Source organism: Drosophila tropicalis, unplaced genomic scaffold (assembly GCF_018151085.1).
Source record: "Drosophila tropicalis isolate 14030-0801.00 unplaced genomic scaffold, ASM1815108v1 contig_878, whole genome shotgun sequence".
NCBI lineage: Eukaryota > Metazoa > Arthropoda > Insecta > Diptera > Drosophilidae > Drosophila > Drosophila tropicalis.
The window spans coordinates 11,380,591-11,394,717 of record NW_027173374.1 but is presented as its reverse complement, the minus strand read 5'-3'; the positions used below and the strand labels follow the sequence as shown (position 1 = coordinate 11,394,717).

The following is a 14,127-nucleotide window of genomic DNA, read 5'->3' as shown; positions in this document are numbered from 1 at the left end:
GAGAGTTCATCCCTGGTATTTTAGTGTTGTAAAACAGAGATATTTATAAATTGGCATTGTCACATAAAGCAACAAAACTTTTGAAAGAAGCGGTAAATTAAAGCAACAAGAAAAAAATCAGATTTAAGTAATTAATAATGGACCGCACCACAATTGCCCCACGAAAGGCCGAAGAGAAGGAACAGAGTGAGAAACTTTGTGTAAAACTCCAAGGCCTTGGAATGCTTTATCCAATGAACGATGAATTGAAGCCATTGGTATCCAAAGATATGTTCATCAAGCCAAATCAGCCAGCCTTCCTGCAGGTAATGGCTTATTTATTCCGCTTGCATGATTCCGTAGAGTTTAAAAAGCGCTTCTACTGGCCCATTACAAGTAAAAAAGAAGAAGCAACCTTCCGTTCGGCTACAGTTGAATATCTCAAGGATTTGAACGAAAAACATCAATTGAAATTTGGTGACATCAAGTCTTACTTGGTGGTGATGCCAGGCGGGTTGAAGTTCATTAACTTTCTATCTGAATTCATTGGATTTGTCATTCGGGAAATGTGCAAGACCCAAGAAAAGACATTGCGTCAAAGTTTGGGTAAGGATTTTGATGTTTTGAGGAAGATGCCACTGAAGACCATGCAAAAAAGAAATAAGTTACTAAAAGAAGCAGCTTCGTCATATGTGGAGGACATCACAGAAAACTCGGCTCTTTTAAAGGATAAAATTCAGAAAATGAAGGGTATGATATCGCAGATGTCAAAGAAAACCGGTGTGCCAGTGTCTGTTATGATGGATGAGAGTTTCATCCAGAACTTTGAAGCTAGTAATATGCAACTAATTAAAGAACGAGTTACCAAGCCAGCTGCTAGATTGGCAGCTCTTGAGGCTCCACTTTGTGGCCTTAAGGAAGACATGGATCAGTTTCAGGCTAAACAGTTGGAAAATAGTCAGGCCAAAGAGTCTGTAAACCAAGCGCTAAAAGTAATTGGCCATAATAATCACCTCGAGTCTGAAGGGTCTAAGATCAATGCATTGTTAAGTTCTTTTAATAAAATTAGTGAAACAATTGCAGAGCAATTAGATGCCAACGATCACTACAATGAGTCCAACGAGTTTGTTACGAAACAACTGGCCGAACTCCAACTTGATCTAACCCAAACGCAGAATCAAGCTACAGAGATACAGAAAAGTTTGAATATTCGCAGCAAGGAGCTGCAAAACAACAAAAATTTGCCAACGGATCAGACTATGGAAGTCCCTGCTACGCCTCGCATAAATAATTTGGCTGCTGAGCATCCTTTTATGCTAAAATATGTTTCCACGCCACCGATCAAGTTGGAGTTGCCGGCAAATGGTTCGCGGAATCCGCAGGTACGGTTGCCACTTCAAGACGACATCGTTGATGCCAATCTACAATTTGAAGCCCTGAGTAAAACGTTAGTTATGCCAGCTCCACCTCGATCAGCGCGAAAGGGAGCCAATAGCGATCACACCTTGGATCAAAGCTCGGCAACAAATCGTTCCAAGATACTTGATCCAATGCAGTTGCTAAGAACCATCAATAAGAAAACATCCCAATCCCATACCAATCCTAACCAAACAATGCAGCCAAAGTCCAATCTCTCTTCGTTGGGCAGTAAATGGAAAGAGTTGCAAGCTTCCTTTGGATTTGAAGAGACCACGCCGGTTTCATCTAGTTCTCTGCTCGGTTCACATGAGCGAACGATTACTGAACCCACAGGAGATACTAATAGTTCGCTGATGGCCAAGAAGAGTGCTGCCGTGATGAAGGTTCTCGATGCATCGCTCAATGTGCAAAATCTCAGCACTTCGCCATCGGGTAGACTGGATCCTTTGGTGCCATTACCGCCTCGTATTCAGTTGAACGATTTTACAATTACTGTAAGTAGCATAAGAATATCTTGTTAACTTTATACAATGACCAAAAATAAAACAATATCTTTGTTTTGCAGAATTCAGATAGTCTGGAAATGGATGCGAAATTAAATAGTCCTTTAAACTTGAGTTTCAATCAGCAGGATTTTGAGCTGCAAAATATTAGCGATAGTGTACTCAAGGATATTTCCATGTAGGCACCTAAAACTGAAAATCAAAAAGAATATATACATATATAAGGTTTAATTAAATTATACTAAACTAAAGTAAATTAACATAGCTATAGAATTTTCTTTAAACAGAAAGTAAAAACGATAAAATACTCTTAAAACTGTAAAAATTAAAAAAAAAAATCGATGTTTAATTGAATTAAACTGAACTGAATTTAATGAAGATATCCTTAGAGCAATCTAAAGTCAGAATTTTAATTCGAAAGATTTTTTGAAATGTAAATTAATGATTAGAAATTTGTATTTCGTTTTTGGTTTTTTTTTTCTGTTACACATTAATATATTTAAAAAAAATTCATGAAATTCATACAACTTAACTACTTAAGTAATATATTTCTACAAGTATTTTGGAATTGCATTCTTTCCTTTTTCCAGCTGGCAAAATCAGACTTGATCAAAAATGAGTTGAGCATCGAAATTAATTAAATTAAATCAAAGTAATGAAATGTTAAATTTAATTTTATTGTACAATATGATAAACAAAATAGAAGAAAAAAAATACAACCGAAAAGATGAGATGTCGTGCGTAATTTGTGCTGAATTCAATTACTGAAATCCAATGTAATTATAGTATATAATTTATATATGTATAATATGTTATCGTTAGATATGTTAATAGCATGCCATATCTATGGATGTATGTATTTATTGCTTATGGTCTTTTTCATCATTGTTGTTTAGAATTTGTTGTTTTTGTTTCTGATGTATTCAGCGCCTAAATCTAATTCATTCATTTATTCGGACTCGTTTAAATATTGTGTATTATATACAAAAGTAATTCATTTAAGTTAATAATTAAAGATCATTAGAGTATTGGCAATTCTAGGATTTTAGTTGCATACATTTTATGTAATGCATATTTTGCAATATAATAATGAGCAATCCTAATCTGCTCACAACCCGAAACAATTGCGCTGGGGATTATAATAAATATATATATATATATGGGTATATGTATATCAAAATGGATGTTTTGTGTGTATCCTATGTCTTGAGCTCGTTCTGTTTACAATTAATTTTACAATTTGCACTGTCCTTTTATGTATATATCTCTGATCTTTGTCTATTTGCGGCGTTGACGCGGTGGCAACTTATTCTTCTTTCCCAGTATCTTCATCAGTTGCTTAGACATAAAGTATGGCTTCTCGGGTGTACCATCATTTCGCTCACAATCCTCTAGGAAGCATAAGAACAATGTGTCCACGGCCATTGAGTAGACGCCAAAGAAGACGCTGCTAATGAGAAAAGCTGCAATGACCACAACTGCAGTGGGCACTTCCTTATAATGCAATTGTACAATGGCCGGATTGTTGGCCAAAAAGTAATATGTGGCGACACCAGAGCCGGCTGTGAGTAGCATTTTTGATAGGAAGAACAGAAAATCTGTAACCTTGTCCAATGTGACAACACGCAAAAAGTTACGCATAATCAAGTTAAATGAATCCTTGGCACTAGAGCAAAAGTTTTTGCCATGTATAGCGCACATTATATAGGCATTTCGATTGAGGAACTTCAAAAAAGTCTCCAGCAGCCAGAAGAAGCAGCGCATACAACAGAGTATGGCTCGCGTGACTGAATTATCGTACTTCTTTAGCTTATTATCGATATACTCCAGGATCAAGCGTATCATGCGGCAAATGGCCAAAATGAGAGATCCAAAGGCCACAGTACCAAGATGGTAGAAGGCTGTCTGGAAGAAGGCTCCCGTTAGCGTAAAGTAGGGAACATCACGCTTCTTAAATGTCCAATACCAGCGAGCAAATGTGGCGGCTAGAACCATGTCACTAAAGGCCGATATGAAGAAGCTTAGCCATAGGAAACCAAACACATTGTAGACAATAAACCACTGGACCAAACGGGGATTCTCTATCTTTTCAAAACTGCAAGTGGTATTGGCGCAGGGCACGCGTTGCGGCTGTTGGAAGAAGCCAGTTGTCGAGGCCTGCGTGTTGTAGCAGTTTTGCTGAAAAATCTGCGGATCGCAAGCACTTCCAATTGTATAATTAATGGCAAGGCCTTCACATCTGCACTGTTCATTGGTTGGCTCTCCATTTGCTGTCAGACGTTGGACCATGCGGTACGATGATTGACCGATGGAACCCAAATATAGACCCACTCCAATGGCAAATGTTATGGCCACAATATATAGGATCCAAGAAAAGATTGGGAAAAACACTGTGCTAATAACAGTACTAACAGCCTTGCTGCCCTCCTTGGTTAAAGCTATGGCAATGCGTATCCGTTTGCGTAGCACCACGACCAGCAATAAAATGATTATAAAGCAAGCGCCAAGGAATATTGACAGATATAGCCATGTACTCTGATCCTGCAGAACATTTGTCACCGTCGACTGGAGATTAAGGCCATGATTGGGTACGGTCGGTGTCTTCTTCCAGTGCGTATATTGCCTAATGGTGTAGTAGATTCCCACCAGTAAGCCAACGAGCACTCCAATTATCGAAAACCAGAGAATGGGAGCGGAAAGCCAACGCATTAGAGCAATGAATACCAGCGATGCAATCAAAGTGCACAACAAGGCAACCAAAATAACCGACCACGAGTTAACCAGATCCTCGACAATTTCTTCACCCAAGCGCTGGGCATCGTGAGTGCCATTGTAAAAGTGAGCCACCATATTGCCCACCAATTTGGCTAATCTCGTATCCGTTTGCATCATCTTCTCTTTGATAACGGCCTCATTTAGCCTGCGACGACATTGGACTATCGGCTCCTCTGCAATCTCGGCATGTTGCTTGCTATCTGGTTGCGGGGGCGCCACCAGATATTGCGGCATGTTCAAGACCAAGGCTTGAGCTTGTATCTCGGGCTCGGAGCTTGCATTGCCAGCCAACTGGAGCACATCGCGACGCGAACGCCCACCTCTAAGTAAGAAGGAGGGAATGAACTCACACATCTTCTCTGAGAACTCAAACATGCAACGATTTAGGAACGGAGCACTCTTGATATACCATCTGGCGCAAAGTTGATTCTCAATTGCTCTTTCGATATCATTCTTTGTGTGAATTGTCGAATACGTCTCTTCGGTAATACAAATAAGTTTCCTTTTAAGTTCATCAAAGGGTCTATCTTTCATAGTGTCCCAAATGAACGATTCCTTGGGGCAGGACTCCACGCATACCTACAAAACCCAAAATGAACAGGCAATCCATTGTTGTTTCAGTCATTAAATAAAAAAATAATTACCTGAGGTGTCTGGCAGCCTGTCAGTGGCACTAATGGATCAATGCATTGCGAGAGATTAAAAAAGAATAAGTACTTTTTGTTCAGGACGGATGAATCTATGCCGCACTTGCGATTCAACGAATCCGTTGGCACCATCAGTTTATTTAGATCACCATTCTTGATCGCATAATGAGCAATGAAGCCCCAACCCCCAAGGAAGAGGATAAACAATATCAGACAGGGTACATCTGTGCAGCTGCGATCCTTTTGTCGTGGTCCCTTGAAATTCCTATCATAGCGTAATGGTTCGCCATATTTATTCATCAGTTCGTCGCTCTCAGTCATATTGTTAGTGTTCTGCTCACGCGGCCTGGAATGAGTATTGAAAGTTCATAATCAATTCCAAATATCAATATCAATTAATGGTTTCAAGTATGTACAAATAACTATGTATGTTTTCGATAGTCAATGGGAATTTTCAATGTTCAGTTTTCTTGTCTATGCGTCATATTTATTTTTCTCAATTTGGAATGACATGTTCCATCTGAACATACATACATAAATCTAGATATAGAGAACACCAAAAAATAAGAATCATTTAATAGCAAAATTTTCTTGGGGAATATTTGTTACTGGCCCGTGTTACTACGAAGTTATTATTATTTAGTAAAAAAGTTGATAAGAAATATTCAAGGAGAAATTGAGAAATAAGATTTTTAAATCGAGATATACATAAACGATGATTATGGAACATTTGTAAAAAAAAAGTAAAAAGGTTATTAAGAAATATATTTTATAGCCGTTAGAAGCCTTCTAGCCGAAGAGATTTAAAAAAATGGACAAAATCCTGATACATAAATCGATATATGTATGTACATACATATATAATATAGACCTACAAAATTATAACTTTATTTATCAAGACTGTTGTACAATTGCTCTTATATTTATTTTACAGAAGTCTTCACTTTATCTTGGCAGGAAGTTGCACTCACTTCTTTTTTTTTCTTTTGTTGACTGAAATTTGCAATTTTCCATCTTTATCAAATGAAAGCTTAAATAACCTGTTGCAGGTAAATATACTATTAACCAGTTTGGAGAAACTTTGTCTCTACTTTAGCTTTGTCTACATCCCTTTCATTTTCATTTGTCATTACAAACTATCAAATACAAACTATTTATGTATTATGTGCTTTTAAATGAAAATAGTTTTGTGTTCAGGATATATGTATGTATGTATTACTTTTGACTTGCTGAAGAATATCTTGTGACGAATTTTTAAATTCTAAGAAAGTCATGGAGAGGAAGCCCATTTAGTTTGAATCACTTAGTTAAATCATTCAAGTACATATAAAAACATATGTAAGTATGTACATATATGTATTAAGATTAAAATCATCTGCGTTGGCGATATTATTAATCAATTGATTTGTTTTTCAGACATTTGGATAAATTTTTATACAAAAGTAAACTCTCAAATTTAAAAAATGGTTTAGTCACGGACATTAGATACTTTCTTACTATCTGATTGCTAAACACTAGCTCCTAGGATTCCTTGAGTTTTATATACTGTACATAAAACTCTAACTGTCGGAAATTGCAACAATTCTTTATTTTTCAACATTTCTTGACTAGGGTATCACTGATTGGGGCACCTTATCAACAATTTTTGTATAATAATTTTGCACTTTACTTGTTTGATGTGAAATGATGCCGATATTATTCTTGATAATGAACGGGAATGAACCCGCAAAACACAGAGAACGAGAGAGATACGAACAAGAGCAGGAGCAATCAATGCCGGCAGTGACTACTGTCGCCTCTTCCTCCTCCTTTACCGAACATCACCATCCCCTTCACCATAACAAAACATTGCGTAAATTGGCAATAATGACGCATTAAAAAGTAAATTAATTTTATGCGCTCAACTTGTTGCGGTTGCTTTTCTTTTTTTGTTTGTTTGTTGAATTGTTTATTTATTTAGCTTAGTTTTTGGTGGCTTCTGTCCAAATGGAAAACCCGTTGCCGCCTTAATCGTCGGCATTTTCATTGAAAGTTTTTCCAGTAAAAAAAAAATTGTTTTTTTTTTCATTTTTGTTGAACAAATTTGGACTGCAAGGCAAGTGTGGCGACACAGTCAAGGTTATTTACCGCTATTGTAGTAATACTCTAACAGCAAAGCGGGTATATTTGTATTTACAAAAGGTATTACTTGTTCTTCCTGGGTAAGATAAGATAAACAAGATCAGATGACTATATGTATATTAAACAGTTCATTTTGGTTGGACTTGACACTTTATGTATAAAGAAACACCTATAAAGGGTATAAAGACTTTGACATATCCAAAGTGTCTATAATTTGGGGATTTAATTATTATTTGTTTTTTTGTTTGTTAGGGATTTAAAGTTTTTATGATCTAATTTTCATGGGCGATAGCAATTCAAATTTATAAGTCATGCTGTATGTCTATGTACATATGTATGTATGTACATATATCATATACATTGCTTTTATCTCTTATCGCAGAAACAGGAGTAACTAACTAATTGCCTTGTAGTTTGCGTTTGTTTTAACAAACGGCAGAAGAAGCATTAATTACTAATGGAAAAGATATTAATATTACTCACCGCGTTGTCTGTCACGATCGCGTTCAAGGTTTTAATGTAAATGAGAGAAATGGCGGAGCAAAAAAAAAAAAACCACTAGACAAAGCTCCTCTTTATTGTCTCGTTTCGGGTAACCCCCATGCGTATGTGTGTGTGTGTGGGTGACTAAGTGGAAAGCGGGAGCAGAATTGCTCCTTTGTTGAATCCCCTTTATGTTATGCTGTGTCCTTTCAAGTTTCGTTCAGGTCAACCTTAGTCTTTGTTTGGACTAAGCTTTAAGTCGTTCGCGTACGTTGCTCTTTTTTCACGAAGTTACTGCAAGCATAGGGTGGCAAAGGGGCCAACATAAATTCACAATACATACATACATACATACATATAGAAATACATTCCTATGGAATGAACAACAAAAAGTGGCCAAAGATGGCCCACATTTATGTTATTGATAACCAAAACAGCACAAAAACACCTAGCACAATTGTTGGTAATAACAGCTTGCATTTTCACTTGAAATTTCCCTTAGCATGCAACATTGTTTTTATGGTGCAGCAGGCTCTGATTTGTTAAGGGTCCCAACCAACCAACAACAAACAAGACGAAAGAGCACTTTAATTATTTATAATTATCAAACACTTACATGGTGAGTTACATGAAGCAACTAGCTCCACTCGCGCAATAATACTGAGAGAGTATCACAATACAAAACCCCAACAAGAACTGACGTACAGAGCCCTCTGTTTAACAACATTTGATCAGCTGTTGCTGCTCAGTATTGAACAGTGACAAAATCTGCTTAGTTTAGAGATGGGCGTCTGTCATATTATCGTGATTTTATATTTTATTTGAGGAAGGGACTAAATTTTGAGCAAAGTAGGTAAGTCTGTTCGTTCACGTTGTTAAAAAGTTTCTAACGATAATTTCAAAGATAACTATGAAGCAATGTCAATATTCTGTTGACGTTGCTAAAATTGTTGCTCACGTGACCATCTCTATACTTATCGTTTGTTTTGTTTTCAAAATCAGCTGTTTACTGTATTGCAAATACATTTGCTAATTTATTTAATAAATTGGAATTATTAAATGCTTTTTTTTTTTATTTTAATGCAATGATTATGACTGATCGAATTTTAGGTATAATCTTGTTTATGTTTAGATCACTATCGATGTCCGTGCAAGAGGGACGGCTATATTGCAAATGTTTTTTTAGCCAGTGCTGAAAAACGCTTAAATCGCGAGGGGGGGCGCGGGTACCATGAACCATGTAGCGTTGTGTACGGAATTTTGTTGATTAAAAGAAAGCAAATTAGAAGGCGAGAATTCGCAAATGTGCAAAAAGCGCCTCCATCTCGACTTTCGAATGTGATCTCAAATAAAACCTGTTAGTAGGTACATCGGTAATAAAAGTCAATTTTATTTGGAAATTCGGAATTTGAATTGTTTTTGTGCCGGCGCCTGCAAAACGGATTGAATCAGAAACGAAAGCGTTTTTTTTTTTTTTTCATTTACTGTTATTACACCTCCAAAGAAGAAGAGGGTAGATTAGTGTGTGGTCAAAACTGGAGTGCAGGCGACGCTCCAACAAATCGAAGTTCTTTGTGTTAATTTATGTGTGTTTTTTTCGTTATTTTACTTCGATTTGAAATAAAAGTGTCAAAATCAGGCTGAAAAGGCTTAAAGGAGGGAGAGGCTGAGGCCATGACTCGCTGTTAGTGTTCGTGGTGTGTGTACGTGCAGAAAGAGACATCCATCCCAGTACCCTGTAGCAAGCGGTCGGGGGAGGGGATTAGCTGAAAGGGAAGAAGAAGCAATAACCGCAACACGCGGTGCGCTCTCCCTGTTATTTTTTTTATCAAAAGAGCGGGAAGGTTTGTTCGGTTCTTTTGGTAAACAACAAAAAATGTCGAAAACATCGAGTGGAATTGGCGAACCAAAGCGTGTCAGTCTAACCACTATAAGCCAAACGGAGACAGCGGCTGCTGCAGCGGCAGCATTTCCCTCCAGATTTGGTGGCGGTGATTTTCTTGAACCGGAGGTCCCATCAGCCAAATCTTCAAAGACCACCAATAAGAGTATACGTTTGAAGTTGGAACTATTTGAAACAGATTCCAACAAATATCCAGAATTTAATTACACAAAGCTCCTGCATGTGGAAAAGGTCAGTGTGTGTCTTTACTCAATAGTATGATTCTATAAATTCACTGTAAAATCGTTTTAGAAAAAAGCAAAGAAATTAAGGGCCAAAGCTGTTAGCGGACAGGGAAGTGATCCATTTGGCGATAATGATGATGATGTTGCGCGAATTGCCAAGGAGTTGGAAGCCAAATATGGCAATGCTTATGTCAAGGGCAGAGGACGTAGCAAAAAGGATGACTTTTGCGACATTGGCATGGGCTACGATGAGTCTGACTCTTTCATAGACAATACGGAAGCGGTATGAATGAATAATTTAATCGTTTTCAGTTAAAAAATATTTATTTCTTATTTTTATAGTACGACGAAGTTATACCTGAGGAGGTTGAGACTCTTAAAGGAGGCTTTTACATTAACTGTGGAGCCTTGGAGTTTAAGAATCTAATCAAGAAATCATATACCACCCGCACCGATGAGATCATAAAAATGCCAGAGAGATCCCGCAAACGTATTATATCATCTAGTTCAGATTCGTCTTCTTCTTCATCTAGTGAAGGCGAAGACAATGATGATGACGACGAGGACGATGACGATGATGAGGAGGACGATGACGAAGAAGAAGAGGAAGATGGCAGCGATAGCGAAAGCCTAGAAGATGAAGATACTGGGTCAGTAGCCGCAGCCAAAGCAAAGAAAAAGTACAAAGACAAATTAGAAAACAGGCAAAAATCCAGTGCTTCGAATGAAAAACCTAAGATCGCCATTAATCCGAGCATAGACAAGAAAAAGACCGTTAAGAAGTTAGATGGCACCTCATCGTCATCAAACTCACCTCGTCCCAGTGCTAGAGAAAACTCTGATACAGATGAGCGCCAGGCTCAGGCCCTAAAGAAGGTCGTTAAAACAACCACCGTCAAGGATATGCTTAAAGCAAAAAGGGATAGCTTCCTCAAATCCCAAGGTGGATCGTCCAATAAGGGAACGCATAATGGCGAACTTAAATGCAATTCCACGGATGTCGAGTCAAGTAGTGAAAATGGTGGCACAGATTCGGCTACGGAGCAAGGCAGAAACGAAAAACAGTCCAAAGGAAACAATGGAGTGGACAGTGAGTGCAAATATATCGCAATAAGATTATATCGATACATTTTGCATTCTGTTTTCAGATCTACGAACAGGAGACACTGTATTACCCACATCATTAGATAAGGAAACCCTAACAATCATCCAGAGCTTCAAGGACGCAGTTAGAAGTCGAGATATGTGTGGCAAAAAGTTCTTTTTCGATGATAAGCTAACAGCACTCCTCCTCAAGTGAGTTTAACTTTCGATCTGAAAACCAACCAACATCTAAATTTAATATTTTTTTAGGGTATATGAGGCACTACTCTGTACGGATCGCAATGCGCGTAATATGGTCTATGCACATTTGGAGTATCAATTACAATTGCCCAAATACTTTATCCTACGCAAGGCCAAGGCCATGATTTCCAAGGAGGAGAGAAACAAGTCGACAAATGCCCTGGATAAGCTGCGCAAGGCGATTACCGAGATTATGCCAAGGGCAATAGCGAACTATGAAATTGAACTACATCAGTGCAGTATCCAGGCGTAAGTTTTTCGAATTTAAGCTCGAAAGAGTTTAATTTATCTTCACATCTATTTTATTAGGGCTGTGGATATCAACTCGGAACATCCTCCCAAGATGCCGCGGAAGAAATTCCAATGGAATAGTGAATTGAGGCAACTTTTGTATGATGTATATCAGGCACGATGGACATCGTACGCTGTGCTCGGCAAGCGCAAAGACTCATTGGAAGAATTCATCAATGGTTATCTGAAGAAGAAAGTGGTGGAACTTTGGCCAAAGGGCTGGATGCACTATGACGATTTGCAACGTGAAATCGATCGGCATAAAAATACCAGTAAAAGGGCAAAAGATAAAACAAAGACGAAAGCGATTGCTGCTCCTGTTTCCAATGCTGAATCGTTATCAACAGTGGCACATAATGCCATGAGCCATGCCTCCAATTATCTGAAACCCATAATCGAGGAGAGTCGATCTCGTGCCAATTCTGATACAGATTCAGCAACAAGTGCCTCATCGAATAGTCTAAAACGAAAGCTCAAAGAGCCGCCGTCAACGAAAACGAATGTCAAACCGCCCAAAGTGAAAAAGACGGCGGCAACAGCGGCGGTCAAACAGACACCGCAGGAAACGCAGCTGCCTCAGCAGCAGCATATCCTACCCAATCCCCTCGAAACACTATTAAATATGCCTAGTACCTCCGCTCAAGCAGCTGCCTTAGCTGGCGTCATTGATTTGGCCTCCATCACTAAGAAAACCGATCATAGCATATTTAACATAATGACAGCCTCAGCTTTAGCAGCTGCCTCATCTGTTTCGGGGTCTAAATCCGTTTCGGTATCTCCTTCTGTTACAGCCACTGCTAGTTTATCCTCCACATCCGCCAATACCACGACAATCAAAGTGGGCAATCAACATTCCAATATGAGTGTCAGCACAGCACGGCCTACACCTCATATCATTAATCTGGATGATTACAGAAGTCCCAGTGATATTTTGCAGACATCAAAGCAGCTGGTCGCCACTAATGCCAACACAAAACCCAACAATTCTATTACGATTTCACCTGCGCAAGAGGCCCGCTGGGAGAGTAGCGGGGAGTCAGATGGTGTTGAGTTTGTGGGCTGCTATCCAGCTACAAAATCCGGGGTCAAAAATAAAGTCACACACAAAACAAAAGTAAAACCTTCTTCGGCAAATGGAGCAAACATAAGTGTTGGACAACTTGGCTTTAAAATGGACAACATGTATGTTTATAATAACAATAACAACGCCAAATTGGGTTTGCCAATAAGCACAGCGGGTGTTGCGGCTGGCTCATTGGGCCAACATGCGTTCGATCTCACCAATCCGCATATAATTAAGGCCATGAACGATTTAAAGACTTTAGAGAAACAAATGAAATGTTCACCACAATTCACCACCGTCGTCTCGCCCAGCAGTCTGAAGAGCGGAGCTGGAACAGCAGCAACGGGCGCTGGAACGCCATCGACGCCCCAATGACATTCAACAAATGCCACACAGACGCCTACGCAAACGCAGTCGCCAGTGTCGGCATTCTACAATCACGAGCAGGCTGTTGCAGCTGCCCTCGTGCTCTCCTCCATGAGTGTACCCACCAACCACTATGATCCGCACCAGCATAAGACTTTGAGCCTGATTAATGGCGCTTCTGTGAGTGCTGGCGGAGGTTTAACCACTGCCACCAGCAAGGTTGGGACACTAACCGCCGCAACACTGCCCCAAGTATTTTTAAAGCCTTCTCCACCTCCGCCGCCTTCAACCATAGAAGTAGTGTCGTCTAGCAATGGACAACATCCGCAGCAGCAACAACAATTACAACTGCCCACAAAATTTGTTTAGTTTTTTTCTCGTCTATTCTCTATTGCTCCCCGATTAAACGATTCTAATTTTCAATATCTCCACAATTAGTTGATATTTATATATATATATATAGATAGATATGTATAAAGGTTTCGTAAGCGCTTTAGTCATTTGCAAAATTTATTTCTTTATTCGAGTCGCAAAGAAATTTAATTTTTTGTTTTCGTATTGTATTTTAATTGGTCCATTTAGACTTGCATACTTATCAAGAAATTAAGCAAAACAAGTTTATCTAGTTATTTTTAGCGAACCATTGTTTATTAAATAAAAGAAGAAATCATAAGTTATGTAATAATAAAAAATAATATGAACAATTTTTGTAAAAATTCATTGTGAAAAAAAATAAGCAGCGTACTTTTGGCTTCATTCTTGGGAATTTTTTGATTTATGATTTTAGTTTTACACAAATCAAACTAAAATTAAAGCAGTTGTAACTAAATCAGCAGATCAATGTAGGTACATTATTCATTTATGTACATATGTACGGGGGTCGATGATTGAGTGAACAAGTAATCTAAACTATATTTTTTAACTGGACATCATACACGCTATATGGCGAAATCGAAGAAAACTATAGGATAAAACCATCAATTAACAATTTCAGTGCATATCAGACCTA

General features: G+C 38.4%; 3 protein-coding genes across 4 annotated transcripts; 2 read left to right on the top strand and 1 right to left on the bottom strand.

Moving 5' to 3' along the window:
* The first annotated feature begins 64 nt into the window (after window positions 1-64).
* Window positions 65-2,632, top strand: dgt6 (dim gamma-tubulin 6). Its single transcript, XM_068299872.1, has 2 exons — window positions 65-1,892; window positions 1,964-2,632. The coding sequence occupies exons 1-2, from the start codon at window positions 138-140 to the stop codon at window positions 2,081-2,083; spliced, it is 1,875 nt and encodes a 624-aa protein (XP_068155973.1). The 5' UTR covers window positions 65-137; the 3' UTR covers window positions 2,084-2,632.
* Ctl2 (Choline transporter-like 2) lies at window positions 2,558-8,671 on the bottom strand. 2 transcript variants are annotated; one of them, XM_068299871.1, is made up of 4 exons: window positions 8,544-8,668; window positions 7,928-8,221; window positions 5,321-5,669; window positions 2,558-5,255 (listed from the first exon to the last, which is right to left on the bottom strand). In XM_068299871.1, the coding sequence occupies exons 3-4, from the start codon at window positions 5,642-5,644 to the stop codon at window positions 3,180-3,182; spliced, it is 2,400 nt and encodes a 799-aa protein (XP_068155972.1). In that variant the 5' UTR covers window positions 5,645-5,669; window positions 7,928-8,221; window positions 8,544-8,668; the 3' UTR covers window positions 2,558-3,179. The 2 variants fall into 2 exon arrangements, with proteins under 2 accessions (XP_068155972.1, XP_068155971.1); XM_068299870.1 differs by lacking the exon at window positions 7,928-8,221 and having other exon boundaries at window positions 8,544-8,671.
* A 508-nt stretch (window positions 8,672-9,179) lies between these two features.
* Window positions 9,180-13,627, top strand: yem (yemanuclein). Its single transcript, XM_068301119.1, has 6 exons — window positions 9,180-10,061; window positions 10,122-10,337; window positions 10,397-11,144; window positions 11,203-11,350; window positions 11,408-11,647; window positions 11,708-13,627. The coding sequence occupies exons 1-6, from the start codon at window positions 9,804-9,806 to the stop codon at window positions 13,125-13,127; spliced, it is 3,030 nt and encodes a 1,009-aa protein (XP_068157220.1). The 5' UTR covers window positions 9,180-9,803; the 3' UTR covers window positions 13,128-13,627.
* The last annotated feature ends 500 nt before the right edge of the window (window positions 13,628-14,127 follow it).

Coding starts and splice junctions, on each gene's coding strand:
- dgt6 (XM_068299872.1), top strand. CDS start 138: ATGGACCGCACCACAATTGCCCCACGAAAGGCCGAAGAGAAGGAACAG. Junction 1,893..1,963: donor TGAACGATTTTACAATTACT/GTAAGTAGCATA, acceptor TTTGTTTTGCAG/AATTCAGATAGTCTGGAAAT.
- Ctl2 (XM_068299870.1), bottom strand. Junction 5,256..5,320: donor CAGGCTGCCAGACACCTCAG/GTAATTATTTTT, acceptor TGGGTTTTGTAG/GTATGCGTGGAGTCCTGCCC.
- yem (XM_068301119.1), top strand. CDS start 9,804: ATGTCGAAAACATCGAGTGGAATTGGCGAACCAAAGCGTGTCAGTCTA. Junction 11,145..11,202: donor AGGAAACAATGGAGTGGACA/GTGAGTGCAAAT, acceptor TTCTGTTTTCAG/ATCTACGAACAGGAGACACT. Junction 11,351..11,407: donor CTAACAGCACTCCTCCTCAA/GTGAGTTTAACT, acceptor ATATTTTTTTAG/GGTATATGAGGCACTACTCT.